The sequence below is a fragment of the Vipera berus genome, assembly GCF_964194415.1.
Source record: "Vipera berus genome assembly, chromosome: 12".
NCBI classification, from domain to species: Eukaryota; Metazoa; Chordata; class Lepidosauria; order Squamata; family Viperidae; genus Vipera; species Vipera berus.
The window spans coordinates 17,738,220-17,764,461 of NC_138215.1; the positions used below are offsets into that span (position 1 = coordinate 17,738,220).

Here is a 26,242-nt window from a genome sequence, read left to right on the forward strand (position 1 = left end):
GTGGTGATCAGGGCAGACGGGGTGGGCATGGCAGGGGTGGGCATGGCCACCTCAATGTTGATCGTGGGGTGGGGGGGAACGCCTGTGGGGGCCAGGCAGGGTTGGGGAGGATCCAGGGGGTCTCTGGCGGATGGGGCAGAGGGATTTAGGCCGTGTGTCCTTGAGATCTTCCTTGCATTTGTAGACAGGGTGGAGAAGTAGATGAAACGCTACAAGGTTTTGAGAACAGCCGAGCATCCTACGTATAACCTCGAGGAACGGGACTGTCACGCAGCTGTTTGAGGAGACAGTAAAGGACCGACGATGACACGAAGCCACCTCATTTGACCACGATTCAAGAACATTCCAGTTTAAAAATGGTCCCAGAGCTAGGGCTTTATTTAGGCTTTATTTTTAAAAACAGTGGAATCTCTTTTGTACATTATCTTTGCACTTCAACAATATACACACCACAAGTTTCATGCATCTACAGGTACGCCCATAATCTAAGAACCCTGTAATGTCTGTGGTTCTACAGTCATCCTAAATCAATGTGAATTGGTGTCAAAACTGAAACAAAAAGAGTTGCATAGAGTATCACCATGCCGTGATGCTGTTTCAACATCATTAAAACAAACAAAAAGAGAGGAGAAATTATAAAATTCGGCCTGAATTGAATATACAAGACTGTGAACCCATCAGTGCAAAAAAGATGAGAAATATACATGATTTAAGGGTGGGGGGAATTAAAGCCATTATAATATGTATATAAACAAAAGTGTCTCACTGTATTTCACCATCATTGTCTTCTGGGTTAGACCACATCCTGCATTCTATAATTATAGGATATCTCAATTCTTTCTGTACAGATTGAGCCCTTAGGACAAATGTGTTTACACTATTCCTCCTACATACTGGACATAATTCTCTCAGACATACAATATAAGGAATGAATTCAGCAGCTTAAAAATCAAATACTCACTGTAGTTTGGTTCCCCCACTCTCCAAATATAAATATATACTGTATATATTTTAGGTTTTGCTGTACTTTACAAAAGGTTTTCACTAGATGTCAGCAGGTGCATTTCAGCGCTCATTTTTAACGGCTACGTTAAGTTAAAAAAAAAAATTTGCTGCATGCATGATTGGACTTCTTACTTGTAATACTTAAGTGTTCTCAAAGGAAAAAAAAAGCAACATTCCCACAGCATATCAAGCCCAGAATAGTTTTACATCTTCTATTCTGAAGCATTAGTAAAAGTATCGGCTAAATAAGGCATGCTTGAGACGGTCACCGTTGCTCACTTCAAAGAAAAGCATCAGAGAAAAATGGAGCTTGTAAATCCACCTTCGGAATTCAGTCTAGCAAGTGGCGTTTCTGTCGGTCTCTCAAACGTAAAGCTCTGGGAAAAAAACCCCAAACAATTAGCCATTACTGAAATGCCTAATTTCAATAAGCTAGAACAAAACTGTAGGGCTACACACTTTCTCAGAGATAAGCAAAAGTGAGTACTAGGGGGCTTGCTTCTAAACACAAATACAGTATAGAGATGGCAGAATATAAAAACTTTTTGTTACAAGTTGTTTATTGTCAGGAAAGCTGTGTACGTGTTTATAAAAACCATAAAAACTGGGTTTTCTTTGTTGAAATGAAAACAGGTAGAATCATTGTGCTGTTTTGTGTTTTTTAAAAAGGCTTACCAATTTTTTTTAAAGAGCCACACCACAGTGGATCATTATAATCCCGTATAAACGTGGCCCATCTGTGTGTGATGTGGGTCCGATTTCTATTGTCCTACTAGCCAAAAATGTGTTTAAAAAATATTCAGGAGTAGGGCTGGCTCTGTTCAGTGTTAGTGCAGCTTAACCTGCAAATAATTTCTTATACACAGATGACTCAGTCTTATGCAATTATGTTCAGCCCCTCTGCATTTTCAAAAACCCAAATAGATAAGTAAATCAATAAATATGAAAACACGGTTTTGAGGAACATTTTATACAAACTTACATAAGCACTGCTTTTAATTTGTATTTCTCTGACGTAGATTTTTATCTTTATGGTTGTTTGTGGAATTAGTTTTCCTACAAAAACAAAATGACATCCAAATTTAAGTTGAGAAAAAAACTGAAGTTATGAACAAAATATATTTACCATATGATGAGATGAAGGGAAGGGAAGGGGCCGTGTTTTTGAATCTCAGCAATTTTAAGATGGGGAATTCTGGGAGTTAAACCCATATATGTTCAAGTTGCTGAGGGTGAGAAGCACTGATATAAACCATTGTAAAAATCTTGTGGACAAAACAGAGATGACTTTCCAGAACAATCATTTTAGTGGCAGCTGAATGCATTATTTACATTCACTTGTGTACAATGCACTGGTTTCTATTTAATATACTGTTTGTTATACTGTTATTTTTAAAAGTACCTCTCTCTCTGGGGAAGGATTCGTTCTATGTAATTTTTCTTTCCCCAAATAACTCTGTTCAAGATAGCAATTCCACTAACATCACCACTTCTATTCCTCCTCCCTTTTCTGATAGTTAATTCAATAAACGTAAACTTAATTGCATGCAAAAATATCTCGACTGATCTACAATGAGATTTAAAAGGCCAGAGTAAACAAACGAACAACAACAACAAAAATCCACATGACAGGTTCTTGATCGTCACACCCCTTCTGGGAGTTGAAGTCCACGTATCTTAAAATTGCTAAGATTGAGAAGCAATGCCTTGGATGACACCAGGGAGTTTTCTATGCAACATGGAAGGGTTCACTATATGCTAACTCTTGAAAGAACCACCCTTCATTGCCTTGAAATATTTTGCTTTACATTCATATGTATACTTGCCTGAAAGACGGAGCATTTAGAGCACAAAATAGTCTGAGATAGGAATATCAGGTCCATGAAATACTTACATTGGGCCAGCTGGTTCATCATCTGCAAGAGGATGGTTTGTGATCCAATGAAGGAGAGAGAGAAAGAAAAAAGGCTCTTAGGTTCTGTGATAAACTTTGGAGGGATAGTACAAAATATTGTCTACCAATAGCTTTATCTAAAGGCCATTCCATTTGAAATTGCAAAGATTTCATGAAGGGATATTTTTCCCCCCTGGATTTGAGTTTAGATGACAAAGTAGGCTGTTCAAAATCATTTCAGTCAACTCTTTTTGAATGCTTATCATGAAAAACTGCAACTGTTAAGTGGACAGATTCTTGCAAATGTGGATATGCTCATCTTATCCCCAAATTCCAGTGGTTCAATCTTACAAGAGAGATGAGAAGACAAACCAACATTTCAGTTGTAAAATCCTGCTGTTTGTTTCTAAAATCAATGCTTTCCCCCCCCATCTTAGCTCTCCACAGAAACGCTTGCTACATGATTTTCATGTGTATCCTGTCTCTTTTTCCAAAGTCATCTTTCAGACATTTTGCTCGAAGTTCTGAATAAAATATTTCAGAAGGTGGTAGATATAATTTTGATTGACACAAAACAGCCCCTCCAAAAGCAGCAAGCTTTTTGTTGTGATTACATACACAAATGATATTACTCAGCTAATACACATCACAGACACTTCAGCTTGTTACCTGGGAGGGCCAGAAATTTGTCCCTTTATAATTTTAGAAGATTAGCAAAAAAAAATAATAATCATCATCAACGTGTCCCTTTTCATGTAGTCTTCTTTAGGATCAACTTGACTTTTCGATTGTACTTTACCTTACACGGAGTAAAGAAGAGAGGCACATTTTAAGCAATAAAAAACCGAATCCATAACATGTGCTGTAGAACACCTTCAGCTGGCAACCTGTTCTGCATTACATCACTATTTTATTTATTGATAGTTGGCAAGCTAAAAAAAAAAGTTTTCTTGTAAAAAGTTTTCTTGTGGTTTGGATACAAACTCAGCAGGATTCCACAAGGGGACTTAAGGCACACAAAGCATTTATGGAAACTACAGTCTTTAACAGTGTAAGCAACTGCATGAGCACACACTAGGAGTAATGTTGGTCCAAGCTGAACATTACTCCATCAGTACCTTTGAGGCAACGGAGCGGCTAAGCCACTGCCAGCACAGTTACCAGAACGTAAAAAAAGGAAGAACGAAAGAAAAAAAAAAAGAGCTAACCACAAACTTAACAGCTGGACAGCCAAAATAACACACCAGTGTCCACAGAAGTCTGCTACTCACAGCAAACTATCAGAACAAGGTACAGAGAACTAGGACTAGTAAGGACAATCAGACATCAACGTGCTGTATATACAGTGGAGATATACAGAGAGACATCGGGTTTGGAAACATGGAAGCACATTACGATAAAACTAAGCTTCCCCTCCGACAAACATCTTTCAAATCCCCCGAAGCTCTCAAAGGCAGCCTAAGCTAGAGACGGTTCTATTATAGAAGCTTTGCTGGTGCTGACGTTGAGGAAAAGTCTCAGTTTTCATGTCCCAGGAATTAGCAGGGTTAGTCGTGGCTTGTTCAAAACCGGCATTCTGCTCGAAACCTCGCTTCAATCACAGCAGCCCGAAACAAGGGGTTTGAGGCGGGGGGGGGGGGGAAGCGTTTGGCTAACGCATTCTGAGCAAAGCTCCAACTTATGCCACCTGAGATAAACCGGTCCTCAAACACGGAGGTGGAACAAGAATGAGCTTACAAATGGAACAAAACTGAGCTTGGATTTTTACATGAGGAAGCAAGATGGATGCTCTAACATGAATGCATTAAGTGGCAGAGCTCGGGGAGGTACGGTCGACATGCAACTCTGTCGTGGACTGCCAAGATGGCCATTTCTCCTTTCTATGCCCAGTCAAGTCAAGCGTGGCTGTTATAGAAAGCCTTTGTCGGTCAATTAGCTCCTGGGTCAGACCCTGCGCCTTTATACCAAAAATCGATCCCACCATATACAGGATGTGACAAGACAAAAAAAAGGACCACAACCCCTAGAGAAGTTGACCAGTAAAGGGGAGAAACAGAAGTGTAGGAAAGGAAAAGAAAAAAAAGAATGGAACAAATAAGGGGGGGAGAATGGAGGGTTCGATAGCAAACTGAAGCCCAAATTAGTGGTGGATGGGAATGAGGAAAACTAAGGAAAAGTGTTAACGTCATGAACTGTGCATCGTATAAGACTGAAGCGGAGAAGAAACAAACTCCAAAGCATGCAAGCTCTCACTTACCACCATTTTTAAAGGAATGATGCAATTGAAAGGGGGAAAAAAAGAAGTCATAGTAACTGACAAATAACAGTATTACTCAGCACTCAGTTCTAGTAATTCTCTAGTTCGCTAGCATTGGAGCCGGAGGTCAATTAAGGGAGGGCCGTGGGCTCCACCTGGCTACAGTGTTCAGACTACAGTTGCCTCTTGCATTCCACTGAGGTCATCAAGTTAAGACTCCCAACTTCTCGTTTTTTACACGTTGGCGCTAGGGCACAAAAAATTAGTCCGCCACCAAAAACGCAGAAACTCTGAAGAGTACACGCATGTAGAAAAAAGCACGGCCTCTTTGAAGCCTTCCAAGCAGCCGTCTCAGTTTTGCTTTTTTAAAATCGCAAGCTGAATTTTACAAAGGCATCCCCTTCCAAAATTGGCAAGCATAAATCCTACGTGCTCTATGTAAAAATATGGGACATTCCTTTTTATTTTTTTGAAATGAGGTTTAGGAACTTTGTTTAGGGGCAGAGGGAGGCGGAAGAGGTTTAAGAACAGGCTAATCAGCAAGTCGATTGTAAACCCGGGCTTTTGTTTTCTCTCTCTGCCAAAGCAAAACAGAATGGCTTATAAAGTGGGCATCTGTGATCGGGAGTCGCACCTTCATCTTCTTCCTTAGCACAGAGGAAGGCAAGCACACGTGTACAGATGTTCTAAGAGACCTGGGTTTGGAAATCTCCCCCACACCTCGCTACAATCTAGATCTAGGTCTCTTCTTTCTGACCTGTCACAACCTGACAAGGAAAGAGCAAAATAAAAATTGGAAACAAGGGGAAAGTGAAGGCAGGAGCCTCTTTCTTCCATTGGCAACTTGATCCCGATGAAAGAGTTAAGGGAGGAAAGAGAAGGAAACAAATGCCGCCCCCCACTTTTTTTTTCTCCCCCAACCAGGATTAGCACAAGGAATAGAGGCCACGCATTGCATGCATTTGCTAAGGAGCAATCTGTGGATCTTCTTGCAGAGGTCCATAAATCGATGCGAACTAGGATCCCCACTAGTACAGGCAGTGCTGGTTTAGTGGCTGCCTCATTTAGCAACTCTTCAGTGTTATGACAGTGATGAAAAAGTAATTTTAGGACCAATCTTTATTTATGACCTTTGCAGGTGTACATAGCAAAAGGAAGCAGAAGTCAGATTGTAAACACAGATTGCGGTTTCACTGAGTGAACACTGTACTTAACAACGAAGTTGCTGATCTCAAGTGTCGTCGCTAAGCAAGGACTATGTGTAAAAAAACAAATCTACAGAAGAGTATGCTATCATCTGAAGTTGGATACGATTGTTTAAAGGGAGGAACACCCAACAGATAGCTATTTCAGAGAAAACTATTGTAAAAGCCAAGAAAATTTGAAACAATTATGATTAACCTGATTAACCTTTCAACAGCCCCAAATGCCCGGAACAATAAACATACTTTAAAAAAAAACTTGGGGAGGCATTTCCCATAAAGAACCCAATTACATGCTACAATGCACATACCTGCAACATGTTAAAACCTTTACAGAAACCTGCCTGTGGGGGCAGTGAAGACATTACTGATATTTAACGATAGCAGCAAGATTTGGCTATAATCAATCCAAGTGGCTGGAAAGAGCATCTATAAAAATTGATGCCTGGGATAAAGGACAAAGCTACTCATTAACCCTGGCTTTTTGTACGTTCTGCAGACAAGAAAACCTCAGTTGTAAGCAACAATTCCTTTGCTTTCAGGCAAGCAAAGCACACTTCTTGCTAAGGAGGTTAGATGAGTGTGGAATTGACAAGGAAGGAAGGAAGGAAGGAAGGAAAAGAGGAATGTTTAAATTGCTTTCTTCACATTATTATTTATAACCAGGGTCAAGCCAAGAAAATCAGTATTAGAACAAAGTGCAATAAAAATAGGGCAGCTGCCCTGCCAAGGAAAGAAAAATCATGCATTCTTTATTTTATTCCAAACTGCAAAACAATTCAAACAGGAAAATGACATGGTACCGTACCTTAAGCTAAAATTAGCTCAGAGGAGCTGGAAGTAAACCAGCTGAAAGTTTTTACTTCTTACTTCAAGACCCACATCTTCTAGAAAAGTATGTGTTTGTTGATTTATCACTAATCCAATAGAAAGATTTTCCCACCTCCAAGGAAGCCATCATACACTAGACTTGATATAATGAAATAATAATTGTTTTGAATGAAGACGGGAGCAGGGCCACTCAAGTAACCCGCTTGAGTGTAACACGAAAACACGTCTCTGTTTGTGTAACAAAAGCTACGGCCCCAATGAGTTATTGAAAACTAGCCCAAAGACCTCCTCTGCAATGATTGCAGAAATTCATTTCTGCTTTTTTTAAACTCCAGCACAACATAGCAAAAGTGCCCACTGCGCATGTGGCATATACATCAAAATTTGCAGGATATGTCTCTCTCTGAATCAGTGGCTGTTGATTTGAACATAAAATAGTAAAGAAGGCAGGTTCTCAGCACAGCTCCAAGGAACGCCGAAGGACGTTGGAAAGTCAAGGTTAAAAGTGATCAGCTGTTTTCATGTAGGGAACACCAGCTACGCTGAGAATACCCAGGTAATAAAAGGATGTCTCAGATATATCTGGACCAATTTGGTCTGCCCTGGCATTGGGAGTACAAAAGGAATCCGGTGATGCTAGCCTGATTCACACAACCATCAGAACTGAGTTAAATCGAAGAACACTCTCCACACACAGCATGCAACTGTCTCACCAAGAGAAAAGAAGGCACAAATATGTCAACAATGAAGTCAAACCTTCCTTTTGAATACAGCAACCTTATATTTTTATGCTGATGAGGTGCCTTTGGACAGCTGCCTTGAGCTCAAAATAGAGTTACAGTCAAGCCCTGGCCATTTCTATAGGGAAATTATGATATATTTGTTTTCCAGCAGGTTAGCTGGGAATTTCTGAGGATGCAGAAGCTCGCAGGGAAGACATAGGTGCAATAAATTGATTAAACCAAGAGACTAACCTCACACCCTTGGAATCACTAATACGTCACTAAATTATCTGTTTAATTGCACTTTCAAATACAGGTAGTCCTCGACTTAGGATCACAATTGAGCCCAAAATTTCTGTGGCTAAGTAAAACATTTGTTAAGTGAGTTTGCCCCATTTTATGACCTTCCTGGCCACAGCTGTTAAGTGAATCACTGCAGCGGCTAAATGGGTCAAATAGTTGTTAAATGAATCTGGCTTCCCCACTGACTTTGCTTGTCAAAAGGTCACAAAAGGGGATCACACTGTGACCGTCATAAATACGAGTCAGTTACCAGGTGCTTGAATTCTGATCACGTGACCATGGGGGATGCTGCAACCATCGCAAGTACGGAAACTGGTCATAAGTCACTTTTTCCAACGCAGTTGTAACTTTGAACGGTCAATAAACGGGCTTTTGATAAGTCGAGGACTAGCTGTAGGTGCCGCCTAGCTTTCCTGTTCTTGCTTTTGGTGCTCAAAATGGGATCCTACGGGCAACGAAGATGGCAGGCCTGGGCCTGATATCAGTTGCTCACTGTGACAAAACAAAAGACTGAGCTATGCGTAACTGTTAATTCACGAATAATTTCTGTTAAGCATGTGTGCCCACATCCGTGCAGGAGGTGCCCAGTTCAGATATCCTCCGCTGCAGCTGGCAGACAGAAAGGAGAAAAATTATCAGGTGTCGTCCTGTCAATCAAGCTTCTCTGAATTAAAATTACTTATCAATTTAAGACAACACAAAGTTGTGCATATTTGTCTCGGATTCTTTGTTCTGTGTTCACCTGCTAGTTGGAATTTGCTTTCCACAAGGGACTCAAACCCCCTAAGGACGCGTTGTGGCCCTAAACGTGAAGCACACCCACTGATCAGGCAGGAAGGCCTTTAGGCTTTAAGCCCTCCTTCAGCATTTTATGGCTGGGAGTACTGACCCAGCGGCTTCTTCAGAGTGGTAGTATATTCTGTGTGGTTCCCCCCCCCCCTTCTCCAACAGGAAACAGCCATTCGTTCCTGAGAGACAGGAAGGCTTGAAATTTAAGTTCTTCAGAAAATAAGGAATTTCCCGTAAGCTCCGATGCTTGAAAGGAAGCTTCAATTGCAAAGGCGTCCTTAAGGGTATCCCCATTGTCCACTGCCAGATCCCATCATAGTCAGGAAGCAAACTCTCGAGCCATTGAGAAGCCAAAGGGATTCTCAAGAATGTGTCTACACACATTCCTGGCACATGCATCTGTCTAGAAATGTGTTCAAATGAGGAAGACCAGTCCAGCATCAGCAAAGGCTTATCCAAGCAAAACAAAACAATCTCTTCAAAAGGAGACCGTGCACGACTGCTTTCATGCCAAATTTAAAGCTGGCGCCAACCCAATTCCCTTTGCATCTTGTTAGAAGTGAAGAGCTTAGCAACCCACCCACCCACCCACCCACTCCCACCCCACCCACTATCCTTTCTTATCAAGAAGCTGCCTGCCCAGGAAAATGCAGCAGAAACAGACAATCTTTTCTACCTCCTTTGGCTGAATGGAAAGAACTTGCATTGGTCCATGGTAGTACGCAAACGTACAAGCAAGCCATTTTCCTTGAGCCACTGTACAGCTGTCATGGTTAGCGGTTAATGCTACTGCTGGATGAACCCGAGAAGCAGAACAAACAATAAAATAAAAAGGGGATTTTTTAAAAAGGGGGGAACTGTTTAAAAGATTCGACTTGTATATTTCTGGATATAGACTATATTCCAGTTGACCTGGAATATAAAATTTAAATATAAAATTAAGTATTTATATTAAATATTTCAATGTAAAAGCTAAAATTAATGCCCAAGCCAGAATAGATGCATGTGTATTTGGAAACTGGAAGAACAAAAACTGCCATTACTGTTTGTGTGTGCGTGTGTGTTATTGTCCTTTTTTTACTTTGTGTTTTTATTGCTTGTAAACCTAGAGTTGCTGTGAGCGAGTAGGCAGCTATATAAGTTTCCTAAATAAATTATTAGATTTTATGCATATAATAAAAATGCTAGCCCATCTCTACACAAACTTTCCAAAGCAGCTTTTCCTTTGACCTGCTCATTCGCAAAGGCTAAACATTTTGCCAAGGCAGCTGTGCAAAAACAGGGCTGTCAGATGGAATCCATTATGATACCTTGAGCATTTGTTATGGGCAGGGCCACCCTTTAAAAAAAATTTCTTATCTTACGTGGCTGGTCCAGAATTATCACACTGTTTAGGCAGTGTTCGTTTCTGTATCGTTGCAATTTAATGTGCTTTATTGTCTACACGAGGCAGTCTCCTTATCTCATGAAACACAGTTATCTTATTCAAGGTGTTAGATGGGGGTTGCCAACAATTTATTTCTAAAATAACTTCCCCATTTAAAAGGAGGATAGCATTTATTTTCAGTTCATGTTCATGGTTTTCTATTGGTTCTCATAAATTAATATTTCACACACAGACCGACAAACCCTCAATTGTGAACCATCTCTCTATGGCTTGTCATATAGACAGGTCCATCCAGGTAGCTAGCCATTAGCTAGGAGTGTTTCTACACCTTAGTCCACCTATCTGATTGCTGCTAAGATGGAGAAACACTGAGTTATAAGACAGAATAGACCACTGTCTCCTCACAATTAATAACAGGAAAGAAACAGCCATATTGAGAAGCACGGGCTTCATGCAGTGGGGAAAGAAAATTAAGGTTAAAGCTTCACTCCTGCCAAGGTGTCTTAAGCAGAAGATTACGAGATGGTTATGGGATGCCTGTGGGGTTCAGTGAACAATTTCAAAAGGCTACCCATCTCTACCATTTAAAATGCAAGTTATGAGCAAAAGCTTTCCATTACGATGTGTTTTAGTTGCGTGAAGCATTAGATCGTTATTCATGCAAAAAGCAGGCTGCGCGTTATCTGCGATCATGAGGTCTTAAAACACGTATCAATTAGTTTGGAAAAAAATCCTCTTTCTTTTCCTCCAGAAAGACAGCATAGTATGGTCTCCCGTCAAAGCTGCATTTAGGCATGGTGAATTTAGTAACAAGCAACCTTGTCTTTAAAATGTCTCGCTCGCTAGGAAGAAGTCTGGAGGACATGACCAGGCTGAGCCCGAGGGAGGGAGGGGTCAAACGCGTCGTCAATCTGGAGTCCCTGTGTGCCCACAAGAGATCTCAGCCCACCTTGGATTCCTTCTATTCTTAATTCCCGCTAATTTCCCCTGACCGCTAGTAGTTCAGAATCTTGCAGAGATCATCAGCTCCCGATAAACCTTTATATTCGTTTGAACTGCCTGGACTTCCTGGTTTTCCCTCGCTTGACAAGTCTTTTTTAAAGATGAAAATATTTTCAGTATTGTCTCTGTCAAGGCCTCTCCAATTGCGAGGACTGAGGGACAAGGATTTTCCAGCAGTCTTCAGCAGCCTGAAATTTGGCACTATGGATGGATAGCGCCCCCTTTTTAAAAGGAAGGCTCCCCAAGGAAGGACCTGGCTCCCGGTAAACATAGCGGTGTGGAAGAAACTTACCATCTGGAACCTCATCCGGGCGCTTCCTTTTCTCGTAGACCACTATGATAACCACGAGAATGATGATCTCTGCCAGAATTCCCAGGAAGGGCCAGAGAGGAGCCAAGTGGCTGCGTACACGCAGGATGGTGATTTCAGTGGCCGTGCCCACAGGGCTTGTGGCATTGCATTCATAAACACCAGGATCTTCGTTGATCTGGAGGTTCACAATACTGAGTTCGGTGTAGTTCTCTTTGTTGGTAATGAAGAAGCGACCGGAAGAGTTGTCAATACTCTGATGAGAAAAGGGTAAGCCACAGCAAAATTACCAAGCATTCCAATTATCCTGCTATGTGCCCACATCCCATCGTTTGAACAAGCTTTAACGTTCTTCATTCCAAAAGCTTGGTAAGCTGGGCAATGAGGGAAGCGTGGCAAACTCAGTACCATAACCGCTCGCCTTGCTGAGGTCCTCCTGCCTTTTAGAACCTCTTTAAATTCATCTGTGGTGGGAGATGAGAAGTATATAGGTACGTCCTCGACTTACGGACAAAATTGAGCCTCTGTGGCTAAGCGAGACAGCTGAGTTTTGCCCCATTTTACAATCTTTCTTACCACCGTTAAGTGAATCACTGCAGTTGTGAAGTTAATGACATGGCTGTTAAGTGAATCTGGCTTCCCCCGTTGACTTGGCTTGTCCGGAGGTTGCAAAAGGGGATGATCCCAGGACCCTGCAACCGTCATAAATATGAGTCGGCTGCCAAGCGTCTGAATTTTGAACACGTAACTATGGGGATGCTGCAAAACGGCCATAAGTCATTTTTTTTAGTATCGTCGTAACTTCGAACAGTCACTAAACGTACTGTTGTAAGTCAAGGATTACCTGAATTTCAAATAGCCATGGAGGAACAGTTCTGAGGGGAAAGCAAGGTTAGGTTAGGTTAGTCAGAAAAGGATGCAGGAAGTTTGAGGAAAACCATATGCAATTGGATGTTTAGATTCTTGTTTTGCATTAGAAAGCAGAATCACCGGCAAGAGATTTGCTGCCTAGAAGGAACATTTTTTTAGCATCTGGTGCAGGGACCACGCCTGGTTTTGCTCTTAAGAAGTTTCCAGTTTTGATCTTCACATCTCAAGTTTAACGAATAAACAGAAAGCTTCCCCACCCCCCACCCCACCCAAAAAAACCATATGCAGAACAAGAGGGAATTATCTGTCATTAGAAGGCAACAATACTGGAATAGCTTCATTCCCTGAGCTTACCTAGTGGAGCTCGACCTTCTACTCACCACAGACATCCCGTTGACTTTTTTGTACCACGCCCAGTCTGGATGTGGGTAGCCAACAGACTTGCAATACATCAATGCCTCTTGCCCTTCGTTCTTGTTCTCACTTCGCTTATGCCCAGTAATATCGGGAGATGCTAACAGGGAACAAAAAAGGGGGGGAAAAGGGGGGGGGAAAGAGAGAGCGGTCTATCATTCAATCCATTTCCTCTATAGAACTGGCACAACCCTATATAATGAAATTCAAAATCGTCACCTGCTGTTCAAAACTCAAGAAAGCCCAGCGGTGGGCCTTTCGCTGGCTTAATTATAGTCAGTTTTCCACTGGTTAGTTATTTAGAGCTTCCTTCCATTTTATACTGAACGATTATGTAAGGGAGAGTCTGCAGAGTATTCGTGTCCAATTCTGGATTCTGTTTTTAAAGTCTTGCACCTCACTGAGTAACCCCATCAGTGTCTAGAAAAGTCTGGGGGAAAGCTGTCAGATGTGGACTTAGATTGTACTGAACGGTAGAACAGCATGGAGCAATAAACTAAAGGCAGGAATACATGCTCTCATTCTTCAATGAAAGATAATTCCACACCGTCTCCTGAGCAGAAAATCCTAAACAATTTAGGACTTGGCTGGAAGACACAGCATTTATGCCTACAGGAAAACACTTCGTCTTCGAGAAAGTTGCAGCAGGGATACTTTTTTTGATAGCAGCGTCAAAAGATCCGTTAGAACATGGCCAAGTAGCTCAGTAAGCAGAATGAAAACCTACAGAGAGAAGGCATAGTACTGATGTATCTAGAAAAGAGTTTACATTTTCTATATTTGGTTTTGGCATTTTGGAGATAAACAATTTCTCAGAAGTTCCTGAGGATGGATGAGTGCTCGTAATATGTGAAGACTGGAAGCACTAAATAAAATCAAATAAAATGTTCCACGAGGAATGGCAGAAGGAGAATTTTAGAAGCTAAGGCTTAAAGAGAGGAAGACAAAGGAAATGAATTAAAAAATTATGGGTACCTTTCACTTCTATTGTAGCATTTGCTGAGGGGGAGCCAGCGAATACAAACACACACCAGTATTCGCCTGAATCGTCAGCTCTAGGCTTTGAGATTCTGCAAAGAAAAAAAAAGAACCATGGATCAGAAGAGCAGAATAGGTGACAAATTAGCCAGGTTTACGAAGCCACAAATGCTCAGTTGTTTTATTTGCTGGAAAATGTCCACACCTATAAATGCAATGCTAACCACCTATATAAGGGATGTGGTGGCTCAGTGGGTTAGGATGCTGAGCTTGTCGATCAGATGGTCGGCAGTTTGGCGGGTCGAATCCCGAGTGCTGCGTAACAGAGTGAGCGCCTGTTACTCGTCCCAGCTTCTGCCAACCTAGCAGTTCGAAAGCACGTAAAAAATGCAAGTAGAAAAATAGGGACCACTACGGTGGGAAGGTAACAGCGTTCCGTGCGCCTTTGGCGTCTAGTCATGCCGGCCACATGACCACGGAGATGTCCTCGGACAAGCGCTGGCTCTTCGGCTTTGAAACGGAGATGAGCACCGGCCCCTAGAGTCGGAAACGACTAGCACGCATGTGCGGGGGAACCTTTACCTTTATCTTTAACCACCTATATAAGAAATCCTGAAAAGAGCACTTTCCCCAATAGTCTACAGAGCCAATGGGGATTCTAAATAGGGCCTTCCCTCTTTAAAACTGAAGTTCTGAACTATTTTAAACTATGTTTTTTCTTAAAAAAACAAAGCTGTGTTAAAACAATCAAATTATCACGTATACTTTAAAGAGGACAATTAACCAGTGGGACAGAAGTTGCCACCAGAAATCGTGGGCGCTCCATCACTGGAGAGTTTTAAGAAGAGGCTAGACAGTCACTTGTCTGAGATGGTCTAGGTTCTCCTGCTTGAGCAGGGGGCTGGACTAGAAGACCTCCAAGGTCCCTTCCAGCTCTCTTCTGTTCTAAAGTGAGTGTATCACTTTTTGCAACCTTCTGACGAGCAGAGTCCATGGGGAAGCCCAGATTCACATTAACAACCATGCTAAGCTATCAACTACAGTGATTTACTTAACAACTGTGGCACAAAAGGTTGTAAAACGGGGCAAAAAAACTCACTTGACAACTGTCTCACTTAAAAACAGAAATGTTGGGCTCAATTGCGGCTGTAAGTCGAGGACTACCTGCGTTCTGCTGGTTAATGGACAAAGAAACAAAACAACGCATGGCACCAAGCCCACCTCTTGACCAACGGTATTCGTAAAGTTTTGGATATTATTCCTTCGTGCCATCCTACAGAAGACTTGAGGACTGGACATGCACAGTATCTAAATCTCCTTAGCTAAAGGTGCTTGTTTCGATCATTAAGAGCTGTTCAGCTACCAACAGGTCCTTCGGCCACTTCAGCAGAAATGAAAATTACTTTTGAGACTTACCTGTACTCTGTCGTGTTTGAATTCTTTATGGTACTTGGCATCTCTTCTCCATTTTTTACCCAATAGCTGTGAACGAGGGGGTTGGGACTAGTTGTGAGGTTGCACTGTAGGAGGATAGGAATTGTAGAGGAAGTAATGGTCACCTCATTACTGGAATTGATCCTGGGCTCTAGAGGAAAGTGACACATTAAAAGAGCTGTCAGTTTTCACCCGACTCAAATGTCCTACCTGGCACAATGAAAAGGCAGAGCAATTGGGAGAGGAAAAGAACTAGACATAGAAAACAACTTTATTTTATTTTATTTATTTATTTATTATTGGGACTTACATGCCGCCCTATCTCCCGAAGGACTCAGGGTGGCTAACAACAATAAAACACAATAATACAAATGTTAAAAAAAAGATTAAACTAACAAGCCCCAGTGATAAAATATTAGAAACATTTTTTTAAAAAAAAACCCTAGCTCAGATGGCATACAATGAACAGCTGACCAGCAGAGGGAAAACAAACAAACAAGGACTAGTCTACTGATACAAAAGGGAAAAGAAAGAAAGAAAGAAAGAAAGAAAGAAAGAAAGAAAGAAAGAAAGAAAGAAAGAAAGAAAGAAAGAAAAAAGGAATATATTTTGGTATTCTTTTGTTTTTAGCCTAAGGGGAAATTAAAAATAAATAGCACAAGAACATATATAGCAAGCATTCAGTCTAATCCATTTTAAAAATAAAATCTTTGGGTGCTTTCACATATCGTTCTAGGTTGAAGGATCTTGCTGCAAGAGAAACACATCTAACAGAACATAATATGCAAATTTTTTTGCCCTCAAACTGGTGTTAGCAGGCCAGTCTTCTAATGAAGCGAGCAAAGACAATCGTGCCACACCCTTCAGTGTCTCAACAATGGAAGACAATTTCACATCGCCAATTGCATAATGCGGATTTTAAGCTATAATGAAACAGATAAGAAAACAAAAGTTTATTTGGCTAGCACCCCAAAGTAGAGCTGGCACCATTTTGGAATCAGCAGCAACCATGGAAGTTTTGCAGCAAATCTACTCTTCCCGTTTTCTATGGTACAGAGGACGACCTATGTAAGATGATTACTGAGGAACACCCTACCCCCTCCTCCCCTTTCTCAGAGTTTGCCTTGCCCCACAGCATTAACTTCTTAGAGCCCTGTTGTGTTCCTTCGGATCCCTTTTCTACCAACCCTTTTACCTAAAAAAAACAAAAGAGAGAGAGAGAGAAGAAGTTGAAACCTTTCCCCCAATTAACGTAAGGATTTTCCTGTGATCAGACTGCATAAAGTATTTGAAAGAGGAACTGCACAGAGAACAAAAACACACAATTTACATGTTCAAATCCTGAGAGTAGCAAGGTCTTCTGCAAGGGTTGGGCAGAGGTTCCCGGCTTTTCACTTGGGCTTACATGCACAGCCACTTTGCCTTACTAGGTAGGTAGACAGTGGTCATGTTCCCAATGTATTGCTATTCCTTGCCCTCCAACTAAGGAATGTGCCTTGTCCTGACACAGTCCCACACGAATCCCTCTGAGGCAAGAACATTTCACTGTGCAGGTCAAAACGCACCTATGTATATAAGGCTATGCCGTCTTTTATCCTTCCTTTATATTTACGCTGTGTTTTATACTTTAGACCTTTGGAATCCGTCCAATCCAACAGTATAATCTTTGTTCTGCAATTACATGTGTTCAAGCACAGACTGCAGGATTAAACCAAGTACTGGTAGAGCAAAAATATCTGAACATCCTTTTTTTTTTAAAAAAAAAGACCCATTGCTAAGCATTTATTCCATGCCAGTGTCTCAGATGATGTAGTACAAAGCCATACCACCCGATTTTAAAATAATTGCGTAAAGAAATAGTGCAAGAATTTGAAAAGACTTGTCATGATTCGCTTCTGGCACAGAATGCTTTGCAAACACATTTGATTTTATGGGTGGTCCTGACACATATTATTTTCAGGAAGAGAAAAGAGTGGCGGGATAAACATGCTGGTTACTGTAATAGAGAACAGGAGAGATTTAGACACGTCTTGTTAGTAGCATATGACTGTACTAGCTACCTGTATGACTAAATCCATGAAAATCTTTATCTACTAATACTCTAAAATGAGAAGTATGCCAGTGACCTCCACAAATATAAGCTATATTCAGATTTAGCATGGCTTTATTCTAGACTGAAAAATCAGCAAGTTTGATTAAATCATAGAATGTTCAGCTGCAGCTCTCCAATTAGTCCACAAAAGGGAAACCTAATTTTCAAGTTGCCCATGTGGAACACTTAATACTGCGTTCATGCCTTTGCTCTCGTTGCAGCCTGAAGACTAGGAAATCTCACACTCAGTGGAAAACATTACTAGCCAGAGTTCCTCCCAAATTTATTTGGAAAGTTCCATTACTTTACCACTGATGAGTTAAAACATTTCCTCATAAACCCACCATACAGATGAAACAAAATTAAATGAGTGCGCAAGAGGCACCTGATGAAAAGCAATATGGCAATATGAAATGCTGCACTAATAATATTTGTCAAGAACACAAACAACTCCACCCAACACAGAAATTTATAAATCAGCCTTGCATTCTCTAATTTGATGCCAAGAGCTATGCTGGTTAGAAATTCTGAGGATTATAATCCAAATATATTTGAAGGGCGTCAGACTGGGTAAGACTGATATTATCTTTTCCTACCAGTTGTTAAACTAAAGAGTTAGAAAAAAGGCAAAAGGAAGTAAAAATGGGAAAATACTACGTAAGACTTTGGGAGCAGAGAGAATCTCCTAGAAATGGGTAATACAAGCAGTTGTATTTTCAAGAATTCTGGGTTTCAAAAGTTTATTCTGCTATATTATAAAAAAATGCTTTCAGAATACTAGTTTTTAGATTGCATGCCGTTTAATGCAATTTAATTTTAGCAAAATGGCAATATAAAACTGATAGTAAGACAAGCATGCAACCACTACTGGAAAATCAAACTGACCATCCAGTATTTCTCTTAGTTGTTAAAAAAAATGTATCATAATGCTTGTGTATAATGTACATGTCAGCATAACGCATAACTGATTCTTGCTTTTTATAAAATAATCCTCTGCTGTTAGCTGTTCTTACGGCCAATTTCTAACTAGAGAAGCATTAACTCATGAAAAAAGTTTTGTATGCTTTCCCCATGGTAGTCATATACCACAGGAAGTTCTTTAAGTCTTCTATAATAGGAGCTTGTATGCTGTGTAAACAAAGTAACACAGGCTTGCTTTCTATATCCTAATAAATGTATACTTTGTACTGTTCTGTTTACACAGAAAACATTTACGGTGCAGCACTATGATCAAAAATCCAGACTGCCAGATTTATTTTCACGGCATGGCCCAGGAGAAGGCTATAAGCCACAACAAATAAGGAAAAAAAATGATTTCCACCTTATTTCTGAATATTTCACATTCCTCATATACTGTGTGAGCAATTTTTTTCTCACACATCAGTCTGGTACACTGTAACACTTTGATATACTGTAACACTCCATTTTGATACAGATACAGTAAAAATAAAATAAATAAATTGGACCCCTCTAGTCAAGCATTTGGGAAGCTTACAGTCCTGTTAAGAGGAAATAGTTTTCCTTCGATCGTTGGCCTCCCAGGTTCCAATATTTAGGATAAATTAACTATGAATCAGGAAGTAATCCATTTGCATTAGTAGATATTAATGGCCTATTCCCCCAAGAAGTTGTCCAATCTTTCCTTAAAGTGAAACTTACTGTATACCAGATATTCATTTTTATTTTAAGAATTTATACGCCACCTTTCAAAATAAAAAAAAATCCTCCTGTGACGGTACGTGTTAACTCTTTCATTGCCGCTTGCTTCATAATGCAGTGCAATTCATTGGCCTGTTCTCTGTGCGATGGGGCCGTTAAAGATCCACCTCAGACATTTTAGAATGTAATCGTGGTTTCTAAGGCATTTGATATAATCAATGGCTTAATAAACAAGTCGGTTACGCGCAGTTTGGCTTTGCATGTGAGGATACATAACTGAGTGTTAAAGGAAGGGGATGAGAAAGAAAAAGGCTTTTGACTGCCTCTTTTGTACTGTAGGTAACCAGCAGCTTCAGATGCACCAAGGAAAGTACTATAAGCAGAGACTCAACATCTGGGAAGTTTCAGTATGTGTTGTATGTATAAAAAGCAACTTCTGACTAGCTTTGAAGGGAAAAATCCAACCTTTTTCGGATAATAAAAGATGCAGACAAGAGTCTATGGACTTAAAACCACGAGGAAAAGGAAGGCAATTCCACGATTTCCCAATAAATGAAATTTATTAAAAAAAAAGAAATTGTTAGGTTAAGAATTAACACAGAGTAGAAAAGGCACTCACGGAGAAACTAGGAGAGCACAAAGCCTACTATAAAAAGTTTTTTAAAATAAAGAAAAGAATAAAAGCAAAAGGAAACAAACATTCCAATACCATCTCGTTTTCAGAGGACCTAGAAGAGTTTCACAGATTCTCCTCAATACTTCTGATCCTAGGAAGGAGGAGACACATTAAGAAGGTGACAAAGACACACTGACACGGCACAAATAAAGAAATCAACATACCTTCCCAGCCAGCCCCCCCAACAAAGACAATCGGTGGGTGATACTAAGGGGTCACAAGAGAGGGGGTGAGGATCACTGGGAGTGCCTCTAGAGACTACAGCACTACTGCTCTGAGGAACTGAACTCACTCTGAAGGACGCTTATAGTAGCCTGGGCTCGTATCCACGTTATGGCAGGATTTTGCCTCAAGTCATTCCTTCTGGGATCGTTGCTCGCCCTGCACTCATATGTCCCAGAGTCTTCCAAGGTAAGACGAGTGATTCTCAGCACGCTCACGCCATTCACCCCGTAGGCCGTGTTAATGGTGACACGGCGCTTTCGAGCACCGTCCCACAGCTGTTTGAAAGATTCAGCCCGGTTGACTTCAGCGTACCACCACTGGATCTCTGGGGTGGGGTGCCCAACCACGTCACAATACAGTTCAAAGGCGTCCCCTGTGAGTTTAGTCTCTGACATAGGCGACTTGACAAACCCAGCTAGAAAGGAAAGGGGCAGCAGAAATGCCATGACGGATGAACAGGGGAGGGAAAAAAAAACAGATCTTATAAAGAAAGCAAATGAAATTGCAGAAACACACACACACGCACAAAAAAACCGAAACAAAAAGAGAGACATGCCCATCAAAAACAGTGGTTATAGTGTGAGTTCAAAAGAAGAAAAGTGAGACTGGCAAAAAGCCAGCTTTAGGGGAGACAAGGCATCAGATTTTACAGATTTATAGCTTGGGACAGAAAGAGACTGCGTCTATTTATTTTTCTCTTCGTTCCATCGAATAATAATAGCTCCAAGGAAGGAGGTAAAAACTGGGTTGACATCTTAGTCCTATCAGGAATTCCTTTTGTTTAAACTTCAATAATTCTCCTTTATTATCTCCTTTGGATTTAACATTGGGATTAGGAAAAAGCTCTCTATTATAACCAGCGCTTCACTATGCTTGTGGTTTGATCTCCTATTTCAAGCCCAGAGGGTTGTATGATAAATTGTCCTAAACATCTTATAGCAGTCAACAGTTAAAGAATTCTTATGTTGCAATAGTCGCTGTATTACTATAAACATAAGCTGATTAAAAACAAATGGATCCACAAAGATGTAAAAATTAGGCAAACAATCATGCTACTGTTATAGTCACACACCAAATAATTATCACGTGCCATGTAGATCTCTATTTTCCCCAAGCATTTCCTCAGAACTGAATCAGCATTTCCACTTCCTTTAAATTGGTATCTTTCAAGCTTCTGGAACCAAAATAGTATAAGTGGGATATGTGGTTTTCATAATGACTAGGGATTCGTTTGTTCTCAATCCCATGTCCAAGTACATGTGGGCTAGCTTTGTGCCCAAGGCAAGATGAGATTATTGGTTTCTACCCTAATGCCTTAACCACTACATTTAACTGGCTCTCACTAGATCTAATTATCTAGATTACCAATTACCTAAAGTTATAAGATTACTTTTCTGTTAGTCAAACAATGCCTAACCTAGATTGCAAAATATTTTCAAGATAACGTAGAAGGTTACCTGCTTGTTTACACACTGAGTCACCTGGAGAGTTAGAGACAGCCATTTCCCTCATATTCCAATATGCATTCAATCATGAAGTAAGCCAACTAATGTTGGAAGTCAATACAGTATAAATCAGCAAAGGAAGAACTCAGTTTTTTGCCTCCAATTTGACAAAGCACCTCAGTATGAGATCAGGAGCCATTGTTGTCACACCTTCCAGTTTCAAATTTGGTGGCAAGAAAAGTATAAAAGATTTGCTGATTTAACTCTACACTGCTGATTATTTCTTAATAACGTAGCTAATGTAAAGTTTCTGGTCTTCTAAATACTGAAGAAAGGATGGGGCATTTACGCTCTTAAAAAATTACAGTAAAACTTTGGAACTACATTTTCAATTCTAATTTGGCAAAAACTCAACTAGCACAGCTATACATATATATGCATTGTGCTGTACTATTCTATAGCTGCCACATTTTTTTTGCTTTCACAGTTCTGGAACCCCACGATAAGAGTCTTCTGATAAAAAAAAGAAACTCTGCCAAACACGACTGAACAGGATGTCTGCAAAACTAGTTAGGGTAAGGCTTCTGACTACTGCTATAATCTTGACTAGTGCTATACCTACTTATAAATTTTGAATACACTGGACGTTTTGTACAATCAGCTTCGGTTGGTTTCTTCACGATTGGTGGCAAATAATTTCTACAAGCAGAAAGGCGTTCTAAAAAAGCCTCTTTAACAAAAAAATCCGAATCCAAACATTACGTATCTTAATGTAGTTTTGTCGGCAGGTTCCATGCAGCAAGTCACGGAATGGGCCATAATTAGAATAAATTATTAATGGGACCAAAAGGCATGGCCTCACTAAAAGCTCTGCTGGATAATGATGTTGCAGAATCATAATACAGGCTTGTGCGTAAGCTATACTATCCTGCAGAGCCAAGCTCCCTTCTGTTCTGACAGGACTGCTAAAATATACATAGCCTCAATAAAAATGCAAGCAGAATCCCTCCTTTGCTTTGTGCATCCTACACCAGTTCGCAGGAAGTGGAGTTGTTCAAAATGAGTTCTGCTTGAGTGACCTTTGTATTGCCAACCTTTTGGGTTCCATCTAGGAGGCTAATCCTTTAATATGGTTTCACAGGGAAGCCAAGAGCAATATATGCATTTAGTGCTTATGAACAGGCTCAACTGAAATATAAGTCAGGTAATGAATAGAGCTTATCTTTAACCACATCGAGAAACTTCTGTGAAATGTGAACAATAAATTTACATTACTTAGCAAACCTCTTAATTTAAATGTATTTTTGCCCCAGACCACTTCAATTTGTATAGTAGCTACTAGACTCAAGACAATAGATTTTAATTTTAGTAGCAATCCTCTGTAATACAATGACCAGAATGGAGATCTTTATTCTTTTCAACATTAGCACTACCCACACTAATATTTTCAAGGTCAAATAAATGCATGGAAAGAAAACCTTGTCTCACTTTCATAAGTCAGTTATTATTCTGAAGATACCTGATCATTACCATTAGCTTTTGGAGTCTGTTTCATCCTATCAAAGCCAGTTATTGTCACATGTTACTAAAGAGTAGAAGTCTGAATATTTCTACTGTAAAGGATTTAAAACAATCCTTGTTTACACTGCCAAATTTAGGCAAACTAGACAAACCAGCTTCTTGTTTTGATCTGCCAGAAAGTTGGAATATATATCCAAAGTCTGTAAGTGATCTGTCACATAAAGCTGTTCAATGAATTTCTAGACCACGATTTTAAGACTTAACCACTTACTCTACAATTCTGTTACTAATTTTGCTTTAATTCAGATTTGGCACGATAGCACACAATATAAACAGTCCAAACTGGTTCTTTGCAAGTACTGCAGGTTTTACTCTTATTTGTAATTTGTTTTCTAGTCAACTTGACTTAAAGCAGTTCAAATTTTGATATAATTTTACAAATTGCTAAAATCACAAGAAAAAAATGAAAGCCACACACAAAATTCTCCCTTCAATTTCTTGTTTAAAATTAAGAATTCAGAAATCAATGTTCTATCATTTTCAGAACTGTCTTTCTGAGAATACTGGTCATGCTGGGAAGAAAGTAAAGGAAGAAAAAAAACACCATATAATTTTGATATCAAAATAACAAATCAATTTCCTACTACAGCGTTCAATTGTGATATTGCTCCAAAGTGCCCGTCTTTTACCTCAAAAATCCTTCCTAGATCTTTTTTTGGACACGCTGAGCTTTTCTGTATTCATTTTATACTCTCTCTACTGACAATCATCACTCACTCCGATGCAAACTCATGTTTCTTACAGTTCTCTGGAGCAGAAAAGATTTTCCATGATAGACCTATCAGAAGAACACTCTTGTGTTGTGAAGGAGCACAAGGCATACAGATGTTCTATCTGATCAAACAGAATGCACCCATTATTCAAAAGAGCAGTGACATAGACTCCTTTAGGAATCCCATTAACAACAGTAACAAAGCATGCTTTTGTCTTACAAAGCAGACGTCTCTAAACATTTTCATTGTCATGTTTCTTTGCTTTATACTTAAGCTATTCTTAGGCATTCTGGGGGAAAAATACTTGGGAATGAACAGAAAGGCTGCAGAAAAGCTATAACATACTCATTAAAATGGACCAATTTCCTCCTGGTTAAACAACTGAAGGCAGAAGGATTGTCTGTCTGCCTGGAAAGGGCCATAGGAGAATACATTTTTTCTCTTGGTAGATCCTTTTTAAACCTTTTGGTCCTCCACGAGCAGTACAGTTTTCTCCAAAATTTTCAGCTGACAACTATATATTTTGTGTGTTCTAGATTCTTGACCCTCTGCTCCTGATTTGTCCTTTCCTTGCTGCCACCTACCCATATTATTAAACCTCTTGTTAATTTAAATTAATTGTCTTCTCTTGATACTGCCACAGATTTTTATCTATCATTTATTGCCTTCCTTCCATCAGCTTCTAGGAACATTCTAAGCTAGATCAGCCATTTTAAGGTTAATAAGTCAGCTTTGTGGCAATGCAGAGATCTGGACCTAGCCTGCAGAGTTAACAGCCAATCTTGCACTTTTGGACCATGCTAGGAATTTGAGGGACTGCAGTTCTAACACATCTAGGACATACTTAGTTGGGAAACTGTTTTATGTATTGCCCTGTAGCAAATTTTAGCAAGTACATCTGATTTCCACATGCTTCTTGCATTTCAGGTCAAACATTTTGATCACCTCTACAGATAGTTCAAGTAATGTTGTATTTTTATATTAAAGACATACTACATGCAGGGCAGTTATCAATCAAATTGCAGACTATCACTAAAAGCAATATACTAATATTGTTTCCTAATCCTATAGCAATAAATGCCATTGGGTTTTTGGTTATCAGGGCTTATTGCCAATGATCCAAGAGCAGTTTCCCTAATAAAGCCAACTTATGTTCACCACAGTACTCGGCCCCTCTTCTCCATTCTTGCTTCTGTATTCCTCATCCCTTTAATCTTCTCCCAGCTAATAAGCAATGATGCAAACAATGAACCGGAGTACCTTAAAGGCAATTTACTCTTGCATCCATTTCCAATGCCACTAGTCCCCAACCTATTTTATCCGGGCGTGTTGGCACTACAATTCCCAGAATTCTTAGCTCTTAGCTGTGCAGCCTGGAGGTTCTCGCGTCTGCACATCTGGAGGGCTTGGATTAGGGCAGGCTAATGCAGACAAATGCAGACATCCGACAACAGGGCCTGTGACTCCCCAAACCTGGCTACGCTTCAAGAAGGGCATTGTTTCTCCCCTGCTCCCTGCCCAGACCCTGAGCACGTTTGTCCCTTTGACCCTTCCGTGCCTTTGGCTGCCACCGATCCACCCTCCGCAATGCCTCAGGCGGGGAAAGGGCGAGCGGGGTGGCAAAGCCGCCTTCCCTGGCTAACCTCCCCGCGGCTTTTCCTGCCGCTGCCTCCCTCCGAGTTCTCTTTCCCTTTTCCAAACTAGGGAGCTTGGGATTTCCCGGTGGTCTCCCGTCCCAGACCCAAGCACGATCCGCCCTGGCTCGCCCTGCCGGAGACGAGCCGCGAGGCGGGATTCCTTCCGCCCTCCTGGCCCCGCCCACCCCCGCCCCACCTGAGGCGCCCCGCCCTCCTCGGCCCCGCCCCCTGTCAATCGCCGCCTCAGGTCGGCTCCCGGCCCCCTCAGGGCTTCCCCCGCCGCCGAGGCCGCCTTCCCTCACCGTTCTGCGCGCCGACCGGCGTCGGCCAGAGGCTCCCCGCCGTGGCCAGGAGGAGCGAGAGGGCCGCGGGCAGGGAGGAGGAGCCCCGCAGCATCGTCCCGGTGGCTCCGCGATGGGAGGAGGAGGAGGAGGAGGAGGAAGGGCGGGCAGGGGGCGCGGGGGCGGCCGATGAGGGAGGTGAGGCGAGGGAAGGGGAGACGAGAGAGAGGAGGAGGAGGAGGAGGAGGAGGAGGAAGGAAGGAGGATGAGGCGGGCGACAGAGGCTCGGGCGCCCTTCGGCGTCGCCTTCGCCTGCCTTTTTCCCTCAGCGCGGCGGAGCGGCTCCTTCTGCTGCAGCGCCGGCACTCTCGCGAGACCTGCGCTCTCACTTCTCGCGGGAGCCAGCCGACCGGAGGGGGCCGCCGAGAGCGCAGAGCGTACAAAGGCGAGGGCGAGGAGGAGGAGGAGCCAGCAAGCACCGCCCACCCGGCTCTCGCGTGGCAACGTCACGGAGAGGGCGTGGCTTCCTCCTCCT

General features: G+C 41.3%; 1 protein-coding gene across 6 annotated transcripts; it reads right to left on the bottom strand.

The window, feature by feature from the left end:
- Positions 1-369: 369 nt before the first annotated feature.
- On the bottom strand, positions 370-26,242 carry NPTN (neuroplastin). Of its 6 annotated transcripts, none has more exons than XR_014027647.1 (10): positions 25,729-26,242; positions 20,118-20,465; positions 15,381-15,549; positions 13,962-14,056; positions 12,953-13,086; positions 11,685-11,958; positions 3,569-3,698; positions 2,900-2,921; positions 1,988-2,061; positions 370-1,382 (listed from the first exon to the last, which is right to left on the bottom strand). XR_014027647.1 is itself a non-coding variant. In XM_081337077.1 (9 exons), the coding sequence occupies exons 1-8, from the start codon at positions 25,820-25,822 to the stop codon at positions 2,001-2,003; spliced, it is 1,197 nt and encodes a 398-aa protein (XP_081193203.1). In that variant the 5' UTR covers positions 25,823-26,099; the 3' UTR covers positions 370-1,382; positions 1,988-2,000. The 6 variants fall into 6 exon arrangements, 3 of the variants coding, with proteins under 3 accessions (XP_081193203.1, XP_081193204.1, XP_081193202.1); XR_014027648.1 differs by lacking the exon at positions 25,729-26,242 and adding an exon at positions 21,123-21,375; XR_014027649.1 differs by lacking the exon at positions 25,729-26,242 and having other exon boundaries at positions 20,118-20,757.